General features: G+C 37.4%; 1 protein-coding gene, 1 long non-coding RNA gene and 1 pseudogene across 3 annotated transcripts in view; 2 read left to right on the forward strand and 1 right to left on the reverse strand.

Annotated features, from left to right (window-relative positions):
• LOC143254278 (receptor-transporting protein 3-like) overlaps positions 1 to 24,689 on the reverse strand; it is a 62,919-nt pseudogene that overhangs the window by 4,341 nt on the left and 33,889 nt on the right. Inside the window, exons 3-5 of the transcript XR_013030123.1 lie at positions 22,719 to 22,906; positions 13,394 to 13,541; positions 163 to 333 (exon numbers count right to left, since the gene is read on the reverse strand). The product of XR_013030123.1 is annotated as a receptor-transporting protein 3-like (transcript). The remainder of the gene's footprint in view (positions 1 to 162; positions 334 to 13,393; positions 13,542 to 22,718; positions 22,907 to 24,689) is intronic.
• On the forward strand, positions 9,830 to 13,539 carry LOC143254280 (uncharacterized). Its single transcript, XR_013030124.1, has 2 exons — positions 9,830 to 10,429; positions 13,364 to 13,539. It is a non-coding gene; the product is annotated as an uncharacterized LOC143254280 (long non-coding RNA).
• Positions 16,785 to 24,689, forward strand: part of LOC143254279 (U-Kazal-Dg21.2-like) — an 87,314-nt gene continuing 79,409 nt past the window's right edge. Inside the window, exon 1 of the mRNA XM_076509182.1 lies at positions 16,785 to 17,246. Within this exon, the coding sequence (XP_076365297.1) occupies positions 17,117 to 17,246 (130 nt within the window). The 5' untranslated portion in view covers positions 16,785 to 17,116. The remainder of the gene's footprint in view (positions 17,247 to 24,689) is intronic.

Below are 24,689 nucleotides of genomic sequence, written 5' to 3' on the forward strand. Positions count from 1 at the left end.
ATAAGTTCTGAGGTTTCTGGTATTTGTTTTTGCACTAATATTCGAAAATAAACAACTCTGTAGCTTTGAGCAAAAAATCAGGAAAAAGAAACAAGCAGATGGCGTTGGACAAACCGAACATCGCGTTTTACTTAAAATTTAACGATAACAAAAACGCGTTACCTTCATAACTTCTTCTGGATACCACATAGCGGGCTCGTAACGCCCAGCCTTGCAACGATCACACTGTTGACCAAAGAGTTTAAAAGTCACTAGGCCTTCGTATGTCAAGAGGTTCAAGGTGAACCAAAAAGCTACTCGCCCCTTCATAGAAGTCCATCCGTGGCCACATTCCTGAAAATCATTAAAAATGAGAGATAATTTCTTTGTTTGGCTTCAACTCGTTTCTACTCGTTAAATCTTACAAGAAATAAGTTCAAAGATTCCATTTTTTTGTTCATGCTTGCCAGGTGTATTGTAATTAATGGGTTGTGGTTAATAAAACACACCGTTTATACTTGTGATGTCATTACATATAAGGAAAATAAAACACACCATTTTTACTTGTGATGTCATTACATACAGGGAAAATAAAACACACCGTTTTTACTTGTGGTGTCATTACATATAGGGAAAATAAAACACACCGTTTTTACTTGTGGTGCCATTACATATAGGGAAAATAAAATACACCGTTTATACTTGTGGTGTCATTACATATAGGGAAAATAAAACACACCAGTTTTTACTTGTGATGTCATTACATATAGGGAAAATAAAACACACCGTTTATACTTGTGATGTCATTACATATAGGGAAAATAAAACACACCGTTTATAGTTGTGATGTCATTACATATAGGGAAGATAAAACACACCATTTATACTTGTGGTGTCATTACATATAGGGAAAATAAAACACACCGTTTTTACTTGTGATGTCATTACATATAGGGAAAATAAAACACACCATTTATACTTGTGGTGTCATTACATATAGGGAAAATAAAACACACCATTTATACTTGTGGTGTCATTACATATAGAAAAAATAAAACACACCGTTTATACTTGTGATGTCATTACATATAGGGAAAATAAAACACACCGTTTATACTTGTGATGTCATTACATATAGGGAAAATAAAACACACCATTTTTACTTGTGATGTCACTACATATAGGGAAAATAAAACACACCATTTTTACTTGTGGTGTCATTACATATAGGGAAAATAAAACACACCATTTTTACTTGTGATGTCACTACATATAGGGAAAATAAAACACACCGTTTTTACTTGTGGTGTCATTACATATAGGGAAAATAAAACACACCGTTTATACTTGTGATGTCATTACATATAGGGAAAATAAAACACACCATTTTTACTTGTGGTCTCATTACATATAGGGAAAATAAAACACACCGTTTATACTTGTGATGTCATTACATATAGGGAAAATAAAACACACCATTTATACTTGTGATGTCATTACATATAGGGAAAATAAAACACACCATTTTTACTTGTGATGTCATTACATATAGGGAAAATAAAACACGCCATTTATACTTGTGGTGTCATTACATATAGGGAAAATAAAACACACCGTTTATACTTGTGGTGTCATTACATATAGGGGAAAATAAAACACACCATTTATACTTGTGATGTCATTACATATAACGAAAATAAAACACACCATTTATACTTGTGATGTCATTACATATAGGGAAAATAAAACACACCATTTATACTTGTGATGTCATTACATATAGGGAAAATAAAACACACCATTTATACTTGTGGTGTCATTACATATAGGGAAAATAAAACACACCGTTTATACTTGTGGTGTCATTACATATAGGGAAAATAAAACACACCGTTTATAGTTGTGATGTCATTACATATAGGGAAAATAAAACACACCATTTATACTTGTGATGTCATTACATATAGGGAAAATAAAACACGCCATTTATACTTGTGATGTCATTACATATAGGGAAAATAAAACACACCGTTTATACTTGTGGTGTCATTACATATAGGGAAAATAAAACACACCGTTTATAGTTGTGATGTCATTACATATAGGGAAGATAAAACACACCATTTATACTTGTGGTGTCATTACATATAGGGAAAATAAAACACACCGTTTTTACTTGTGATGTCATTACATATAGGGAAAATAAAACACACCATTTATACTTGTGATGTCATTACATATAGGGAAAATAAAACACACCGTTTATACTTGTGGTGTCATTACATATAGGGAAAATAAAACACACCGTTTATAGTTGTGATGTCATTACATATAGGGTAGATAAAACACACCATTTATACTTGTGGTGTCATTACATATAGGGAAAATAAAACACACCGTTTTTACTTGTGATGTCACTACATATAGGGAAAATAAAACACACCGTTTTTACTTGTGATGTCATTACATATAGGGAAAATAAAACACACCATTTATACTTGTGATGTCATTACATATAGGGAAAATAAAACACGCCATTTATACTTGTGGTGTCATTACATATAGGGAAAATAAAACACACCGTTTATACTTGTGGTGTCATTACATATAGGGGAAAATAAAACACACCATTTATACTTGTGGTGTCATTACATATAGCGGAAATAAAACACACCGTTTATACTTGTGGTGTGATTACATATAGGGAAATAAAACGCACCATTTATAGTTTTGGTGTCATTACATATAGTGGAAATAAAACACACCATTTGCAGTTGAACATTGTGTTTCACACCACAAATCATCTTTGAAAATAATCAACCGATGAACAAGAAAATTTTGTTAAATTTATTTGATTTCAAAATAATTATCTTCGAGTTGATCAGCGGTAAGTTTACAGACTTTCAAAATTCGTTGGTCGATATACCCTTGGTGAACTAAGTCCACATCACCCTGTAGTGTAGCTTCGATCCAGAAAAACACACCTAATTTTGTTTTTTCTCTTTTTACCATTGATACTGAAATACAGTTTCTTCCTGTGTGAGTTCAATATATGTCAAATAACACAAATGTAAATTAGTTTTTAAACAAACATATTCGTAGTTTTATTTTCAGCTCTTACCGAATATCTCGAAAGTAAATTCAAAACAAAAACCTTAAGTGCTTCATTAATCCAATATCATTAAGGGAGTATAACCACGTTATTTCACAGTTGAGTATTTATCTATTCAACATATAATATTTATCAAGCTTACGATGACGTCATAGCCAGTGCTATAATATCGACCAATGAGTGGTGTACGACCTCGAAATACACTTATAATAATCTACTTAAAAATGGCGTACTTTTTCCTTTTATTTTAAAATGTGCGATGACAAAATATTGAAATAATTGCTGCAATGATATGTATATATATATAAAAGTTTAAATCTTGTAACTATTTTGTTAATTATATACATGTGTGCATAAATTAATTATGTATACGTGTACATAATTAACAAAGAAGTTTATTAGTTAGGTGACGGAAGTAGAGTGTTATGTTCACATTTTGTGATGTAAACTAATTGAATTGTTTCTTAAGGACGTTTTTATTCTTGGAACATAAGCTTCACGACCAGTTTGAATTGTGTGCAAAGACAGCTACACGAGGGCTATCTGCGTTCATCATCACCATCTACCACTCGATTCCGTCAAGGAACATAGGGCCGCAATCACATGCGGTTTCATGAACAGGTATTTAAGTGAGTAGGTTGTTAGCCCACTGCACCGAGCCGTCCCTAATTTAGTAGTGTAAGACTAGAGGGAAAGCAGCTAGTCATCACCACCCACCGCCAACCCTTGGGCTACTCTTTTACGAACGAAAAGTGGGATTGACCGTAACATTATAACGCCCCCACGGCAAAGGGCGAGCATATTTGGCGTGACTCGGGCGCGAACCCGCGACCCTCAGATTGCGAAGCGCACGCCTTAACGCGCTAGGCCATGCCAGGCCTTTATCTGCGCTAGCCGTTCCTAATTTAGCAGTGTAAGACTAGAGGGGAGGCATCTAGTCATCACCACTCACCGCCAACTCTTGGGCTACTCTTTTACCAATGAACAGTGGGACTGATCGTAACATTATAACGTCCCCACGGCTGAAAGGGCGAGCATGTTTGGTGCGACCGGGATTCGAACCCGCAACCTGCATGTTACGAGTCGAACTCTCTCACTACCTGACAACCCACGTATACGTATATGATTGTTAGAAACTAAGTAAAGGATGGTTTCTTATTGTACGTTTGGCTTGTTTATTAGGCACTGTCTAAACTTTGTATTATGTAAAGATCAGCCTGCAAGAGATGCCCTATAATTCTTTTGTGAGTTTTTATTTTTGCATTTTTTAAAATTTAGTTTTGAAGACAATCGGCACTTTCATCCTGAGCGGCAGCTTGTGCAGCATTTGGGTTAAACGTTCAAGCCAGTCTTCAAGGTTTAGCTATATTTGTCCCCAAGGCAGAACTCCTAATCAAAGGAATAGGGGCAAAAAGTCAGCAGCATATACCGCCTACTCAACTACTCTCAACTAGATTGACTGTCACTTTTATAACGATCCTGGAGCCAAAAATGTAGAGAGTGAATTTGGCAGAATATTGCAAAGTCGAACCTTGGACCTATCGATACTCAGCCGACACAATAACCGCTAAGTGACGGCCGAGCCCTGATTATTGTAAGACTAACTAAGAGAACGTTTCATCGTTTTGCTGTAATTTTAAAATCTTACAAAAACAAGGAAACAAAAGCAGTGTTGAATAACATGTTTTTATTACGAAGTAGCGGCTATCGCACCATTTGTTATACAATTGTGGTGTCAAAGGTGAAAACAATTGACCTCACAGACGCATATGAATCTACATCATAACTCGATATTACTAAAATAACTTTAATCAGTATTCGTGTTTTAAATAATTATGTATTACATGATATTTCAGGTTATTTATAAAAAATTAATATTCAAGCTGAAAACTTTTTAGATACATTTTAAAAATATTTTTGCAACTTTTCCTTCACGGCACCTTTTAAAACGGCCCCCCTTCTAGTGGCGTGTCTACGCACTTACAACGCTAGAAACTGGGTTTCGATACCCGTGATGAGTAGAGCAGAGAGAGCTTATTGTGTAGCTTTGTGCTTAATTACAAACAAAACTTTTAAAACGGCTCCCCCTCTAGTGGCATGTCTACGCACTTACAACGCTAGAAACTGGGTTTCGATACGCGTGATGAGTAGAGCACAGAGAGCTTATTGTGTAGCTTTGTGCTTAATTACAAACAAGACTTTTAAAACGGCCCCCTCTAGTGGCATGTCTACGCACTTACAACGCTAGAAACTGGGTTTCGATACCCGTGACGAGTAGAGCACAGAGAGCTTATTGTGTAGCTTTGTGCTTAATTACAAACAAAACTTTTAAAACGAAACAAATACAAATTTCTCGAAATTGTTCCGTACGATTTAAAAAAATGGACATAAAGCTCTTTATTTCCCGCTAATGTGTTAGATACTGAAATACTTCAATGAATAGTAAATCCAATTTTATTTTCATATCTCATAAGCGTCATTGAAAATATGATCGAACAGTTAGCTACATAAACACGCCAACTGCTTAGTATGGATGTTTAAAAAGAAAGGTTTCTACAACCATATAGAAATACCACTGTAAAATTAATTATTTGATGTATGAAAAGGGTTAACCCTCTTCCATATTTTACAACAGTTTGTTGTTTCTTCTAAGTAAAACATTTTTTTTTAGAATAAGTATATTACAAAGAGTAATTATGAAGTAATCACAGTTTACTGACCAGAGTACTGAGAAATGATTTAAGATAACACCAAAATTATGTTCATTTCAAACCACAGTGGTTCTCATTACAAGGTTCACATGTTGCTCACGTTTTTTTCTTCTCTTACTAATTACGTCAAGTTCAAATAACAGATGATGAAATTTCCTTTCAAATTATTCTGTTATCGTGCTATTTTTACCCACAGTACGTTCCTTTTAAATTAAACTACACAGATCTAAAGGCCATGTCTCGTATCTTGAGCACACGTGCGCACGACATACTGCCCCTAATGAAACATCAAACCATTTCATAATGCAGCTAAATTTTTCTTAGAGTCTTGAAACAGCACGTTTAATACAGTTCTCCTAATGTGGAAATTAGGAGAATGTGTTTGTGTTTTCTTACAGCGAAGCCACATGGGGCTATCTGCTGAGCCCACCGAGGAGAATCGAACCCCTGATTTTGGCGTTGTAAATCCGTAGACATACTGCTGTACTAGCGGGGGGGGGGGCGGAAATTAGGAGAAAGTTTTATACAGTACGATTTTATAATTATTAGTATTCACTGCTAACAACAGTGTCATTTACATCCAAATTTATTTATACTCCTGAGGATGCTAAATTTTTATGAAACATAGTATAGAAGCACAAAAACAAAACTGAAACCTATGTAATGAGAGAAGTTGTTCAGTTGAACAAGTTGTTAATGGGAGGCAGGAAACTTTCAAACTGAATTCTCCCTTTCACATTTCGCTACTGTTGGAGGTTGTTGTCATCTGATGACGTAGTCGGCGGCTTTATCTTTTTTTGTTAATCGTTTAATTTATATTATAACTAGGAATGTTTTCTAGGAAAACTGGCCAGTGACCGAACTGGAATATGTCCCACCCGTGAGAATCTCCACTGACTTTTATTTCAAAACTCTCGCTCGCTTTTCTGCATTTCGTTAAATGTCTTAGCGATCTGAATGAATCTCTTTCACTGTACATTCTACTAATTTTGATTTCTTCTAGCTTTTAACAAGGGCTGTCGTTTAGTAAACACCAAGAAACGTTAATATAAACAGCCGCTTTGAAGATGACTCAATCATTAGGACTTCAAATCACGACGATTATAAATAACTGCCCCCCGCTAGTACAGCAGTATGTCTCCGGATTTACAACGCTAAAATCAGGGGTTCGATTCCCCTCGGTGGGCTGAGCAGATAGCCCTTTGTGGCTTTGCTATACGAAAAAAACACACACATTATAAATAACTAATTAACTTACTGGTTCAGTTACTATATTTACGAATAACAAAAATTACCTAATTTGAAGTTACGCAGATCGAAAAATGTGATATATCATCGCAGCATATTTTCTTTATAATATAGCTGTGTTTTCTAATAGCAAAATCACATTGGACTATCTACTATGTTCACCAAGGGGACTCGAACTCCTCATTTTAGTATTGTAAGTCCGAAGACTTATGTGGAAATACAATCAATAAATCGTTATTGGAGTTCCTAAGTTACAAAGTCCTAACCGTGTTTTTAGCTTAACTGTAACAGTGGTTCTTGTTATTCGTGTCACGAAAAACATACGGCCAGGTCCTACTTTAAACAAACATATCGTCAAAAAATGGTTGCATCTGTCACAACATTATGATACCTAAAAAAAAAAGTCTCTTTGTTTGTAATTAACCACAAAGCTACACAATGAGCCATCTTTGCTCTGTCCTTCACGTGTATTGAAATCCGGTTTTTAGCGTTGTAAGCGCGCAGATACGCCGCTGAACCACTGGGCTAGGGCGGCCAACAAAAGTCACAAATGTCTTTCCTTTTGGAGCTTATAATTCAAGTTTTGGTCCGTGTCATCCAAAACGCTTGTTGTCCGCTTATTAACGGACGTGGATTTCTTCTCGTATGTACTAGTTACTTCTAGATTCGCTAACATATAGAACGTTTTAAATTATTAGCCTGTAACACAAATCTTAGTAGCTGAGACTGAAATCTAGGGCTAGCTAGAAAAAATGTTAACTTACTTGAACAAATGATTACACGGTTCTTCAACACACAGCATTGAAACAGTTTCTCAAATAAAACAAATTATTGATCAAGGAACATTTTAAAACAGGAATGGATTTTTTTTAATGGGTTCGTCATTTGCGTATCTTATTAAAACTAAACACCAATTTGTCTGGACAAAAACCAGCAAATTATTACATATCTGTAAAAAAGACAAACAACTAGACACTCTGGAAACTTCAGAAATAAACAGACGTCTAAAAAGAAATTAAGGTAAGTTCTAAACAACCAAACCAGCTTGAGCTCGTTCCAACATCTTACCACACTTGTCTCAAGGTGAATGTTAACGTCACATCCTTTTCTTTGCTTTAAATATGTATCAACCTGTTACAAAACAGATCAATGTGCAGCTGATGACGCCTTTACTGGAGAAACTATGGTCGTAAATAAATGATGTGATTGTCAAACATATAATTTTCGTATTTTCCCTCAATTCTGCAAAATATATTTCAAGATTAAGGTTCAGTCTTCTGATCAAAATAATTTCAAAGTCAAGCCTTGAAAAGAGCTACATTGGATTTTTGTTTGTTTGTATGTTTTTGAATTTCGCGCAAAGCTTCACGAGGGTTATCTGCGTTAGCCATCCTTAATTTAGCAACGTAAGGCTGGAGGGAAGGCAACTAGTCATCACCACCGACCGCCAACTATTGGGCTACTCTTTTACCAACGAATAGTGGGATTGACCTCATTTTATAACGCCCCATGGCTGAAAGGGCGAGCATGGTTGGTGTGACGGAGATTCGAACTCGCGACCCTCGGAAGCGCGTTTTGCCTCCTCTTGGTCGCAGAACCTCCCACGTGAATATTCACAGCTCTTTTCTTTTCCATGGCGGGAGAAACTGTTACACTTGTGGGTGTCATATCTCGGCTACTGTTACACCATCCATGTTAGTTTTAATGGAAAGTTAACGGATTTAAAGAATTATTCGGTCTCTCAGGAAAAAAAAAAATTGTGGTTTTAAGTTCTAATTTCATAAAGATGACGAAATGACTATTATAATTTTGTAATAGGAACTAAACTCGCGACATATTCAGAGAAAAGGAAGTCAAAGACTTCCAGTTTCTTTTCCACGCTCCCCAAGCCTACTAAATCTCCCGGAGAAATATTTTCCTAAATCTGATCAGTATTAAAATATGTTTGTTTTTTTTTTTGAATTTCGAGCAAAGATACACGAGGGCTATCCGTGCTAGCCGTCCCTTATGTAGCAGTGTAAGACTAGAGGGAAAGCAGCTAGTCATCACCACCCACCGCCATCTCTTGGGCTACTCTTTTACCAACAAATAGTGGGATTGACCTACATTATAACGCCCCACGGTTGAAAGGGCGAGGATGTTTGGTGCGATAAGGATTCGAACCCGCGACCCTCATATTACGAGTCGAACGCCTCAACCCACCTGGCCATGTCTGGCCTATTGAAATAGAGCCAGATAGCTATAGTGCTCAACTAGCAATGTTCGAGTCTCATGAATGAAAACTTTTCACCGAACTTATTCCTCCTTTTGGTTGTGTGGTGTTTATAATGTGGCTGGCAATCCCACTTTATTCGTTGGCAAACAGTAGCTCAAAAGTTGGCGTTGAGCAGTGCTAACTAGCTATCTACCATGCCCCGGCATGGGCACGTGATTAAAGCACTCTACTCGTAATTCGAGGTTCCTGAGTTCGAATCCCCGTCACAACGAACATGCTCGCCCTTTCAGCCGTGGGAACGTTAAAAGTGACAGTCAATCCCACTATTCGTTGGTAAAATAGTAGCTCAAAAGTTGGCGGTGGGTGGTAATGACAAGTTGCCTCCCCTATAGTCGTAAACTGCTAAATTAGAGACGTCTAGCGCAGATAGTGTTCGCGTAGCTTTGCCCAAAATTCAAAACCAAACAAAGAAAACTTAATAATACATATTACATACGTCACAAACAAATGTTTATTTCATTAACGTTAAACATACCAGAGGGCAGTGATCACTGTTTTCGAGCTTCTTGGAAAAGAAATAGCACATTCTGTTACGTGTAAGTCCATAGAATGGCCCTGCCCACAAAGTGACGAAATCGAATCCTTACATAACCTCCTTGTAATTTTCCACGAAGTTTACAGCTCCACGTGACTCCAAGGCAAAAAATAAAAAGATTATTACTTGTATTTTAACCTTCATTTGTGGAAGGGGAAGGATATTTTTTATATCAATTCCTCAAACCGCTGTTACAATATCTTCTCGAAGTTTAGATTACTACAAGCATACTTAATTTTAAGTAAAAACGAAACTTTATACAACCGAATGCTTTCAAAGATTTTTGGTTTGGTTTGTTTAGAATTTCGCGCAAAGTTACACGAGGGCTATCTGCGCTAGCCGTCCCTAATTTAGTAGTGTATGACTATAGGGGAAGCAACTTGTCATTACCACCCACCGCCAACTTTTGGGCTACTCTTTTACCATCGAATAGTGGGATTGACCGTCACATTATAACGCCCAAACGGCTGAAAGGGAGAGTATTTTGATGTTATGGGATTTGAACCCACCATCCTCGGATTACGAGTCGAGTGCCTTAACGACCTGGCCATGCAGTACCCTATCAAAAGGTAGACCTTTCTTCATCAGTTTACCCCTGTAATATTTTAAGCATACGCATTTATTTATTTTTTCTCCTTAAACCATATCTTTTATTTTTTTTATGACGCGTCGGAGGGGCCCAGCATGGCCAGGTGGTTAAGGCGTTCGACTCGTAACCCGAGAATCGCGATTTTGAATCCCCGTCACACCAAACATGCTAACCACCTAACCACGCCCTCATCAAGTACTTGATATGTACGTCTGTTAGAAATACCAGTAATTATTTGGTTAAAAGCAAAAAAAATAACTTAGGATTACATCTTTGTCTGTATTTGTTGTTTAGTAAAGGTGTTTTTTTTTACTTTCTTATCGTAATGTAGACAAAAATAATTCTTTACTTTTTACGTCTTCCGTAATTTGTCTGTGCTGCTGACTCGTGGGGTATACACACGTGCCTAAAACTTTCTTAGCAATGATTTTTACTTCCTCAGGTGTGTGTTATACTAAGTGTGAGCTATTTACGTGAAAGAACTGTACACTCATGTCATATAGTGCGATGCACAGTCCGATTGTGATAAGTAACATGCCACACCCAGCACAAAGGGCGCAGTAAACTAAATTTATTATAGTGTACTAAACATTTTTGCGCATTATTTTAAAAGGGTTCAAAACAAGTTAAACCGGTCCGTTGTTTTCGAGGCAACAAGTTCTGTAAAACCAAATACCAGTTTGTTGTTCGGTTTCATCTTCTCCCGTGAATGAACACAACTGAATGTAAAACATCCGGTCTTAACCTGTCTGGGCCTGGCATGGCCAAGCGCGTAAGGCGTGCGACTCGTAATCCGAGGGTCGCGGGTTCGCGCCCGCGTCGCGCTAAACATGCTCGCCCTCCCAGCCGTGGGGGGAGTATAATGTGACGGTCAATCCCACTATTCGTTGGTAAAAGAGTAGCCCAAGAGTTGGCGGTGGGTGGTGATGACTAGCTGCCTTCTTCCCTCTAGTCTTACACTGCTAAATTAGGGACGGCTAGCACAGATAGCCCTCGAGTAGCTTTGTGCGAAATTCCAAAAACAAACAAACAAACAAAACTTAACCTGTCTGTCTTAACCAGAAAAACAAACACTACGTATCTTACCTATTAAACTGACGATTATAAAAATGTAACCGTAACCTTCAGTGCTTAAAAGTGGTTACCGCTCTAGTGGTGTGTGTGTGGCCCTTTAGTTACCCGGAGCTTCTGACTACAACGCAGATAGAATTTTTACGGCTTTGCGCGAAATTGGAAATCAAACAAATTCCCTCTCACACAGCATAGTACCATAACCAACCCAAGACAGACTTTAGATTGTTCATTCAAGTATTTTGTTAAAAACCTATTCAAGAATGATTTGTCAACCTCCATAAATCATTGTATCATACATGGTGAAGACAGTCCTAAGTATCTCTCACCGCATGATGTGTACTGTAAGACAAAGACCACCTACATCAGATAACAAAACATTAGTTATATTAGATCATCAAAAGTGTATTTAGAAAAGGAATTTTATGTCAGATACGCGTTCGATGAAGTGAATCACGTGAAAAGTGATGGTTTGTCAATGGAACTGTTTGAGAGTTTATAACGACCAAAAGAATAGAAGTTACAAATTAGCAACAACCGAATGCTATAGAATAATGTTCAAGGACATAGCTTTGAAGAGGAAAGAAGTTATTCATGGATATACCCTTGAGAAGGGAAGGTATTCATGGACGCAGCCCTGAGGATGGAAGAAGATATTCATGGACATAGCTCTGAAGAGGGAAAAAGGTATTCATAGGCATAACTCTAAAGAGAGAAGAAGATATTCATGGACATAGCGTTGAGGAAGGAAGAAGCTATTCGTGGTTATAACTCTGAGGAGGGAAGAAGTTATTCATGGATATAGCTCTGAGGAGGGAAGAAGATGTTCATAGACATAGCTGTAAAGAAAAAAGAAGTTATTCATGGACAAATACGCTACCACATACTACTGGTACAATATAGTTGGCACTGAACAAAGTAATACGAGTACAACTGAATTATCGTTTGTCTCAGAGTGTTATTGATAACTCTGGTACGTTGGTCTTCAATGTCAATACAAACACATGATTACATGTGTGTCACATAGACAAACATCCTAAAACAAAACACATTGGCTAATTACATGTGTGTCACATAGACAAACATCCTAAACCAAAACACACCGACTGATTACATGTGTGTCACATAGACAGACATCCTAAAACAAAACACACCGACTGATTGCATGTGTGTCACATAGACAGACATCCTAAAACAAAACACACCGACTGATTGCATGTGTGTCACATAGACAGACATCCTAAAACAAAACACACCGACTGATTGCATGTGTGTCACATAGACAGACATCCTAAAACAAAACACACCGACTGATTGCATGTGTGTCACATAGACAGACATCCTAAAACAAAACACACCGACTGATTACATGTGTGTCACATAGACAGACATCCTAAAACAAAACACACCGACTGATTGCATGTGTGTCACATAGACAGACATCCTAAAACAAAACACACCGACTGATTACATGTGTGTCACATAGACAGACATCCTAAAACAAAACACACCGACTGATTGCATGTGTGTCACATAGACAGACATCCTAAAACAAAACACACCGACTGATTACATGTGTGTCACATAGACAGACATCCTAAAACAAAACACACCGACTGATTGCATGTGTGTCACATAGACAGACATCCTAAAACAAAACACACTGGCTGATTACATGTGTGTCACATGAACAAACATCCTAAAACAAAACACAATGACTGATAACATGTGTGCCACATAGACAGACATCCTAAAGCACATCTCACATGGCTACATCAGTTTTAATGTACAGTATTCAATTTTAACAGTGAAAAAATAAATTCTCTTGTGGCTGTATTTTCAGTATTTCAAGGATGTTTGTGGCGGATCTTACCTCACAACAAAAGCGGACTTTAGCAGAATCAACAAACACACACCAAGGGCCGGTCGGTTTCTCTTCAACCGGTGATAAGAGCCAAAGATGGGGAAAATACTGTGCAAAAAGCCGTTGAAATTCCACTTGCCACACGTGTTCCATTCCACTGGAAATCCAGAAAAGTTAAGAAATGTTATTTTAATAGTGACACACAGAGAAAAGGTAACTTAAAGTTTTGTGTCGTCACCAACTTCTAACAAACACCAAACTAGCTTCAGGACTTATTATATAACTGGAAACGAAGCTTTGGTGACACTTTAGTGTAGAGGAAACAGTAAATAATAGGATAATAAATTTATTTTTATTATTATTTTAAACTCAGGGTTTCTCAGTTACTTTATTTTATGGTTTGAACTACATTTAAGGTGCCATTCGTGAGTTCTGTATTCCTCCTGTAGATGTCACTGATAACACACAGCTATAATGGTGAATAATTTGTTTGTAACACTGCACAATAAAGTTTTTGCTTCTTGAACACCGTTGGGTGTTCCTTATAGATTTTTGACTGCTGATCACGAAAATCACATCCAAATTTGCCCAACACGTACCGTTTCATCGAAATCTTCAGTTTTGCTACAATGGAAAAACGATATCAGGGCAACTGGAATCCGTCAATACTTGCTGACTACTGTTGGACACTGCAACGTGATGCACCGGACATTGAATACAAACGAAAATCAGGAGCAAAACACTTTTAATTATGTTGAACTTAATAGCGTATTAGAAACATAAACGCAATTAAATACGTTATTGATGGTAAACAGTTAACTGTTTATTTCTCAAAGTTTCTACGTGATGAAGCAAAACCAAAACTATATTTGTGCATACCCACCACGAGTATCGAAACCTAGATTCTAGCAATGTAAGTTCGTAGACATATCGCTGTGCTATTAGGAGGGCAATGGCTAGTCAACTTTTAACCCTCAAATTTACCGATTTTATTGTGTATGCTTGTTAAAGATGGTTTTATTTTTATATTTTATCTGTATGAAACACTCAGTAAAGAGTGCTAACCAAACAGTGAGGTTAACTCAATTATTTTAAATAACGTGATAATTATTGTAACATTGATCGCGTCTTTTGTTGTTGTTTTTCTCGTGTGTTACTGTGGTTTCTGTAATAACAAAGTCGTGGATGCACGAGCAAGATGGTGCAAAATCAGTTTTGTTTTTGTTTTTCGCGCAAAGCTACTCGAGGGCTATCTGCGCTAGCCGTCCCTAATTTAGTAGTGTAAAACTAGAGGGAAGGCAGCTAGTCATCACCACCCACCGCCAACTCTTGGGCTACTTTTTTACCAACGAATAGTGACCGAACATTATAACGCCCCAACAGCTGAAAGTTCGAGCATGTTTGGTGCGACCGGGATTCCAACCCGAGACCCGAGGATTAGGAGTAGAACACCTTAACACGCTTGGCCATGCCGGGCCCTAAAATCAGTTAAAAGCAACAACATTTGTTTAAGAAAACCGGAAAGGTCTTGTCAGGACATATTAGGGTTAATTTCCAGTCGTGAGAGTATGAATATAATTCGAATGATTAACCCGGCGAAACTTTCGTTATCATTGGTGTTGATCTCTTCAACGTTCTGGAAGAAAACAGTAATTGAAATGACTACCCTGATGCTATTATGGAGAGAAAAAGTAACCCTGCTGAAACTCTACCCTCTAACAAGTCTAAATATTTGTATTATGAGAAAGCCTAGGTGGTATTTCTAAACCCATTCAATCAGTACTAGGACTTCGTTTCGTGATGAATGTATGTCAGAACGGCTGGTATGGGTATTAACACTTTTACTGATAAAGCAGAGAACAACGTTTCGACCTTCTTAGGTCATCTTCAGGTTAACTGTCCTGAGATAGTTTAGGACTTTGTTTATTTCGGACATTCTGGCAAAACTATACAAGTGCTCTCTGCATCAGTTGTCCCTAGTTTTTCACTGACAGACTAAAGAGAAAAAAAAAGCGAGCACCCACCGCCATATCTTGGACCACTGCAATAAAATCGAGGGATTTGGCAGCCACTCTTATGACGCACCTCAGATTCCAGAGTTCCTCTCGACCACGCCCAGCCCCACTAACTGGGAAATTTCCTGGTAACAAAACTTGTGAAACAGAATCCGAATGTACCGAGTGACTTTTCTAGAAATAAAGAACATGACTTTGGCCCGGCATGGCCAGGTGGTTAGGATGCTCGTCTCGTAATCCGAGGGTCGCGAGTTCGAATCCCCGTCACACCAAATATGTTCGTTCTTTCAGCCGGGGCGTTATAATGTTATGATCAATTCCACTATTCGTTGGTAAAAAAAGTAGCCCAAGAGTTGGCGGTGGGTGGTGATGACTAGCTGCCTTCCCTCTAATCTTACAATGCTAAATTAGGGACGGCTAGCGGAGATAGCCCTTGTGTAGCTTTGCGCGAAATTCATAAAACAAACAAACAAACATGATGTTGACAGTGAAATCACTATTAGGCTTAGTTCGAAAACGAACATTAAGCGTGTTTGATCTATTCAGAGCGATTCCAAACGAATTACACTGATTTTTTTTAGTTTATGTGTTGACGGCCTTATTAAGAACAACTTGTAACCTTCCCTCCTACCTCGTTTTTTACCCTATGGAATATTCCAGTTATTTAACTTAACCTTAACAACACATTTTTATCCATCGATCATATTAGTTTTACAAGGGAAAAAAAGTGTCTCAGATATAAATAGTATGCTATCAATAATACGTGGACGTGTTATCTATCACAATAATGGTCGCCACTTACAGGAAATCATATATTCGCCCAGTTGAAGAAACACGTGTAGTCTCACAGTAAAAAGATATCGCAGGGCTGTCGCAACCATGAGGTTGTGTTTTGTTTGTATCTGGTGTAACAAGTACAGACTGAGTGACCTTGTTATTGTAAACGACCACGACGTCTATTCCTTCAACACGCCGACGAAAAGAGCATTCGGTTGTCTACGGCAGCTGTCGACGCACGAGACGTGTAGACCAGGCTTCATTTGCCGCAAATCATTTTCCGTGCATTGAACTTTACACGACCCCCTTTCTCTTCCGCCCCCTTCATCTTCCCGTTATTCGACGGTTATCATCTTTAAACTTCATACGATTTATTTCGAACACTTTCGTTCTTTTCTTTTAACAACAGTTAGTGTCAGTCCTTCGTTCTTTTCTTTTAACAACAGTTACTATCAGTCCTTCGTTCTTCTCTTTTAACAACAGTTACTATCAGTCCTTCGTTCTTTCTCTTTTAACAACAGTTACTATCAATCCTTTAAATCCATTCTTATTTCTTCGCAAAACATAAAAAAGCACTAGGTGGAAGAGTAAAGAAATACTAATAAAACGCCCCCTGGTGAGAGACTCTTACACTAGCTTACTTGACGAACCTCTGCTGGTAAAACGTAATAAATGTCTAGAAAGCGGAAATTGATCATCTATACATAATGTGTGTATGTGTGTGTAGGTTTCCGTTTTCTTTCTTATTGGTTACATATTTACACGCTTATCAGAGGAAACAAAACCACTAAACCGACGACACTCTGGTTTGAGGATCGTTAGGTGAAATCTATGGGTTCTAGTGGAAATCGGAAATCAAATTCATCGTCGAACGAAATAAATCCATTAACAAATAAGATGTGTTTAGTTGCGTGTTTGTTGTGAAGCTCAAAGCTACGCAATGAGCAAGATGAGTTATGCCCAACACGGGCGTCAAAACCCGGTTCTTGTTGTTTTTAGTACTGAGGATGGAACCACGTCACGTGACTGGTACTACGCCATAATGACTGTTGAAGATACGGTAATCCAGGGTAAGATTGAAACTTTTTACAACATTAATAATAACAACACACTTAACCAGCAGCCACTGGTGTTAGTCAGATATGGTTTATCATATGCAGATGAAAAAATAAACATACAACAATGGTGTTTAGAATAGTTTGAAATCATTTATCGAAGTCACTTAACTTCGCTACTTCAAACTTGCATAAACTCTATTCAAATTATATTATTTTTGTCTGTTTTCTTTAGAAACTAACGAACATCATTCATACAGCCAGCGGCGAATAGTCATCACCGATACTGAGCTGATAGGTTAAAGGAAAAAAATGTTAGTCAACAACAACACCCGCCAACTCTTATCGGACCGAACTAATAATCTAGTACATCCAACATCGTTTGACAATCACTCTTATAACGCATCTAGGGCTCTAAAGTGCGGAGCGCATTTTCTGCTACAATGGGTCACGAACCTCAGTAGTAGCACGCTAACATTAATCTGCAAGTGGCTCTCGCCACTCAAGCTGTTTTTGGTGTTATTTCGCGAAACTAAATACGACCATGTTATTGTTCTGTTTTCGCGCTCTTTGTGGTACCCCATAGTACACCACATGAATATTTTTAACTGTTATGTAATTATATCTTACAAGCTAATAACAGGCCTTTAGATTGAGATATATTACTCGGTATTTTTCACTTCTTCTGGTGCCGTGAGTACAGAAATACTGATATGCTTGTTGTACCTATTCAACGCACGTAGAACAAACTGTAGTCCACGGGGAGAAACTTACGGTGGAGAGATGAGAACGCCCTAAAGATACGTGCCATGTCGTTTAGTGACAACCAGTCTGGCGATTCGCAAAACATACAAACGTACATATGTTTGACAGTTAATAGGGAATAATCATATATTAGCAACAAATAACTTTTTTTCGCTTTCATTTTCACGATTTGACTTCTTCCAAGAACCTAACCGTGTTTGGATCTTCGCCAGTTAAATGCGTGATTAAAAACTGATTTTTATTTCCGGCTCCATACGCCACATGTCCGCGTGCCGATGAAAAGTAAAACGTCACCAGTCTAGACCTTAATTAGTTTTTAATGAAAGGCCAGAAGTCACGACAGCAAAGTGTTTCCAGTCTTCAATTACCTGGTTAGAGACAAATATTTGGCTGCTAATATCAGAAGTAATTCTTAAGCTGATTTACGTATTTTAAGTCTGGGCAATGGAAGGATCATACAGACCTGCGATGGTTTCACCGTCTTGAAATGTTTACGTGTTCTACAGTAATTCTTGTACGCTGAATCTGAAAATGATATCCATATTTCTCCATCTCCTACAGATTTTTCACAAATCTTTATCTGTACTTTTACATAAGTGAATCATGTTCACTGAAATTGGATTACATTATGTTGGGTTTAAAATGTTGACACCCACTGGGTATAAATTTCTCTAGACCAATCGCGACGTGAGAGACTTATCGAGTGTTATATAACCCAGACATAATAATAACAATTTAATCGTGGTAAACGAAATAGTAATTTGATCGAAGTAAAAGTGTGTGTGTTTTTCCCTCCCGATATGTGAAAACTCCTTACGTGATAGAAAAAAAAAAGAAACATTATTTTCTAGCTGTAGGTTGTTGAATTATGGGAAAATTGGTTATTAAAACAAAAAAAGTAAATAATGACATTTACATTCGCAGACCTCTGTTACCAGTTAGCAGGAACTACCGAAACTAACAACTCAAAGTGTGGAGCGTGGTCAGCGTCCTGTTGTATCTGAAACCTTATGATCAGTAGTACTTCATGAGTGCGTTTGACCACGTCTGACCATGCATTAATGGAACGAGATTCCAGGTCCATTATGACCACAACTTTAATTTAATTGAGCGTTTTCTCAATATTAAGTCATGAAGCTATCTGTATCTAGTCATGGAAGATTAAAGTTTGTATTAAATGCCAAGTCATGAAGCTATCTGTATCTGGACATGAAACATTAAAGTGAGTAATAAATGTCAAGTCATGAAGCTATCTGTATCTAGTCATGGAAGATTAAAGTTTGTAATAAATGCCAAGTCATGAAGCTATCTGTATCTGGACATGAAACATTAAAGTGAGTAATAAATGCCAAGTCGTGAAGCTATCTGTATCTAGTCATGGAAGATTAAAGTTTGTATTAAATGCCAAGTCATGAAGCTATCTGTATCTGGACATGAAACATTAAAGTGAGTAATAAATGTCAAGTCATGAAGCTATCTGCATCTAGTCATGGAAGATTAAAGTTTGTAATAAATGCCAAGTCATGAAGCTATCTGTATCTGGACATGAAACATTAAAGTGAGTAATAAATGTCAAGTCATGAAGCTATCTGTATCTAGTCATGGAAGATTAAAGTTTGTAATAAATGCCAAGTCATGAAGCTATCTGTATTTGGACATGAAACATTAAAGTTTGTAATAAATGTCAAGTCATGAAGCTATCTGTATCTAGTCATGGAAGATTAAAGTTTGTAATAAATGCCAAGTCATGAAGCTATCTGTATTTGGACATGAAATATTAAAGTTTGTAATAAATGTCAAGTCATGAAGCTATCTGTATCTAGTCATGGAAGATTAAAGTTTGTAATAAATGCCAAGTCATGAAGCTATCTGTATCTGGACATGAAACATTAAAGTGAGTAATAAATGTCAAGTCATGAAGCTATCTGCATCTAGTCATGGAAGATTAAAGTTTGTAATAAATGCCAAGTCATGAAGCTATCTGTATTTGGACATGAAACATTAAAGTTTGTAATAAATGCCAAGTCATGAAGCTATCTGTATCTGGACATGAAACATTAAAGTTTGTAATAAATGCCAAGTCATGAAGCTATCTGTATCTGGACATGAAACATTAAAGTGAGTAATAAATACCAAGTCATGAAGCTATCTGTATCTGGACACGAAACATTTAAAGTGAGGAATAAACGTTAAGTCATGAAGCTATCTGTATCTAAACATGAAACATTAAAGTGAGGAATAAACGTTAAGTCATGAAGCTATCTGTATCTGGACATGAAACATTAAAGTGAGGAATAAACGTTAAGTCATGAAGCTATCTGTATCTGGACATGAAACATTAAAGTGAGGAATAAACGTTAAGTCATGAAGCTATCTGTATCTGGACATGAAACATTAAAGTGAGGAATAAACGTTAAGTCATGAAGCTATCTGTATCTGGACATGAAACATTAAAGTTAGGAATAAACGTTAAGTCATGAAGCTATCTGTATCGCAACACAAAGCTACTAAACTGGCTGACAAATGCCATGTCATAAAGCTGTGTCTCTAAATAAAAAGCTATTACAATGAGTTTCAAAAGCCGAGAAGCATGGTCGTGTGTTGCATTCAAAGCTGAGTCTTGAATGAAAATAAGTAAGTTGATAAACCAAATGTATTTTTCTTCATTTAGTTGAATCAATAGCTTAGGAGTAACTTAATTGATTTTGAAATACACTATGAAACAAAACAAATTATTTTGCATCGGCATATGTACAGATTTACATCCTACAAAGATACGAATTATATTTAATATTCTAGGAAAACATTGCAGAAATATAGGAAAAAGTCAGGTATTGACCAATAGGAACTTGTCATTCGTATGGTTCAGCGGAAACGGTCCTTAATAAAAATTTAATAAATTCGCAATTGTTGTTCTTTTCGTTTAGTTTGCTTCATTCATATACAAACATGTTTGTTTGTTTGTTTTGTGAATTTCGCGCAAAGCTAGTCGAGGGCTATCTGCGCTAGCCGTCCCTAATTTAGCAGTGTAAGACTAGAGGGAAGGCAGCTAGTCATCACCACTCACCGCCAACTCTTGGGCTACTCTTTTACCAACGAATAGTGGGACTGACTGTACCATTATAACGCCCCCACGGCTGAAAAGGGCGAGCATGTTTGGTGCGACGGAGGTTCGAACCCGTGACCCTCGGATTACCAGTCGAGCACCTTAACCACTTGGCCATGCCGGGCCTATACAAACACTGACGATTGCGTTGAGTTTTACCACAAAGGGGGGAAAGGAAAGCAGTAAAGGGATATGTTAATCGAAAACCAATAACACATTTTAACTCGAACTTATTACTTCATATTCTTGCGCAATGAATTCTTCACCATGAATAAAAGAAACAATTAAAATAATGCGTCATTTTATTACGAAACATTCGCGCTATTTTTTTATTCATGGTTGGCTAGGTCTCGATTCAGCAATGATCACAAGAAACGACTCGTTTATTCTGGTGGTCGTGATGTAAAACTCGTGTAACTAATTTACAGAGCGTTGGAACCCCCCAACTTATGGACCTGCAAAGCACTTCAATTGAAATTAAATTCGCATACAGATATCAAGAGTTTGCATAATTACATACAGTGTAGGATTTCGAAATTCCACCACTCTCGTAAGATTTAATCGTGTGTCTTTCAGCATTACTTGGCATAAAAAGTTGTAGGACTAGTTCAAGAACGTTAGGTTAGTAAACAAAACAAATATATTAAAAAAGAATAACAAGTTCTGAGATGAAGTTTCAAGTGATGTTTTCGGTGCTCAGGAACTTTACAGTGCTGAAGCCCAAACGATCGGAATGTAACATTAATTTGGGTTTAGAAACGTTAATACTGGTATCTAAATCTCTGGTCGTGGGATCGAACCATGTTGTCGGATATGCTCGTCCTTTCAGTCGTGACGGTGTTACAAAGAGATGACCAAATACTGGCAGTGGCTAATGTCGACCGGCAATATTTCAACTGTTAGCCAGATAGATTCTCTGGCTTTTGTATTTTGCACAAAATTCAACGAATAGGCAAATCAGTGTCAAGTAATTAGCGTGTATGGCAATAGGTGGAAAAATCAAAGACTCAAACCCGTGATAGGGCTCTAAAGACCATCTACATCCCCAGCTGTGGGTTCGTAATAATTAAAAATAACAACCAATCCTCCATTTTATTAAAAGTAGCCGTGCAGGCGACTGGGGGTTCTGAATGGTCTTCATCCCTCTGACTAACTACAGAGACAACTACAGCTGATCTCTGGATTTTTTTACCTGACCGTTTAACCAAAGTGTGACGCAAGATAACGCTCAGGATGAGAATTGTAAACATCTTAAATGTGTCTACAACTAACTTTTCCAAACGTTTTGACCAACTTGATTATTTCAACTGGAAACTTGCGATTTTTTTTTCTATTTCTTAACTATCAAATTGTTGAGTTAACAACGTCCATATCTAAAGTTATGAGTTAAAATTGGAACTCCGTTGTAGTGCCGTCCATAGGACGTTCGAAAAATCTGACAATTTCTGTTAAATCGTTAGAGTTAGCGTGAGATAGTGTTGGAATTACGGCCGAAAATAGCATTTACTTTAAAATATTATTAAGAGAATGGATACGAGGGAATGTGATTCATGGAAAAATACATCATGAGTAAGGGAGCTGTAATTTTTAGCCTTAATTTTGCAGCTAAGACTTACAAGGACTGCTTCCATGTTGGCGATGTAGCAATCGGTACGACAGCTGTGCTTGAAAAAAACTGTGACTGGTAGGAAACTGGATACACACTAGGGGGCGTTGCTGGACACGAAATCGCCGGTATTAGTGGTGAGGTACAAAACACCATGACACAAGTGAAATCAGTTGTTGTCGTCTCCGTTTCCAGCCCCTGTAGTTATGAAAAGTAAAAAATAAAATAAAGAAATCAAGCTTTGAATTAAATACTACAAATAATCATAGAAAAAATATATATAAAGTTTGTTTGTTTGTTTTTAAATTTCGTGCAAAGCTACACAAGGTCTATCTACACTAGCCATCCTTAATTTAGCAGTGAATATTTGGTGTTTGGTATGTTTTGAATTTCGCTCAAAGCTGCATGAGGGCTATCTGCGCTAGCAGTCCCTAATTTTGGAGTGTAAGACTGGAAGGAAGTCAGCTAGTCATCACCACCCACCGCCAACTCTTGGGCTACTCTTTTACCAACGAATAATGCGATTGACCGTCACATTATAACTCCCCCACAGCTGAAATGGAAAACATGTTTGGTGTGACGGGGATTCGAACCCGCAACCCTCGGATTAACAGTGAAAGACTAGAGGGAAGGCAGCTAGTCATTATTACCCACCGCCAACTCATTGGTTTTTTTTTACTGACGAATAATGGGATTCACCATAAGATTAAAACGCTTCCCACGGCGGAAAGGGCGAGCATGTTTGGTGTGACAGGGGATTCGAACCTGCGATAGTCTCAAATTACCAACTTATTTTCACATAGCTGGCTACTGGTGGTTGAGACAGACATTTTTATTTTATGTTTTTATCTGTTTTTAAAGAACTAATAAAAATATATGAAATCAATGGAACACCAACCATCATCAGGAGAATTAATTGCAATATATTGAGCTGGACTTGTCTTGGAGTCCAGCTTGCCTGGACTGTAAACGTCGAGATCCAGGCTTTGCGTCCTGTTGTTACAAAACTCACTCTAGACTTTGAGGCCATGGGTGAGTTCTAAGAACCACGGTTCGATTTCGTTATTCGATTAGACAAGACAAATAGTTTGCACTGGATGCTGTTCACTAACCGCTATTCCTCTACTCTGTAATTTATAAATTAGAGACAATAATCAGTGATGACGAGAAACCCACTTGTTGAGAAATTTATATGCAAAAACCTGACGATGACCGAAGAAGGTCGAAACGTTGTTCGCTCTTCTATGTAAAAGTGTTTTATCAGCCCAAACGAGCCGTTTTTGCATATAAATTAGAGACAGCTAGCGCAGATAAGATAGCCTTTGTCTAGCTTTACATTAATATCCAAAACAATTAACCAATCACAACTGATCATTTAGCAACACGTGGACTGTGTATCTCATGACGACTGGCATGGGTGGGTATTAACTTTTTTTTTTTTTTCAAATAAAGCAGAAGACAACGTTTCGACCTTCTTTGGTCATTTTCTTGTTAAGCTGAAGTTCTAAACGTTGTTCTCTGCTTTATTAGTAAAAGTGTTAATACCCCTATCAGCCGTGCTGTGATACATTTTTACTTCAAGTGGGTTTCTCGTCATTACGAATACGTTGACTAACCTTTACTTTTAATAGCTCTCTGTCAAGTGTCCGTCCAGTCCCTCATAAGTCCAGAGAGATCTAGTGCCTTTACAAAATCATCAATGGATAATAAATATTTTACTACACCTGGAATCATCACACACATAATTAATTTAGAAAATCGTCTGCTTCAAAGTTCTGCCCTTAATATGATTAAATCAAACTCATGTTTTACTTTTATTAATATCTATTCTGCTTTTGTAACAATAACTGTTCGGTTTGGGATGTTGTTTATCATACAAGAGCATATAAAAGTGATCCCATTATAACACTATGTCGTAATATCAAATGGTAGTCCTGTTGTGACACTATGTCATAATATCAAATGGTAGTCCTGTTGTGAC

The sequence above is a fragment of the Tachypleus tridentatus genome, chromosome 6 (genome assembly GCF_004210375.1).
Source record: "Tachypleus tridentatus isolate NWPU-2018 chromosome 6, ASM421037v1, whole genome shotgun sequence".
Taxonomy (NCBI): Eukaryota; Metazoa; Arthropoda; class Merostomata; order Xiphosura; family Limulidae; genus Tachypleus; species Tachypleus tridentatus.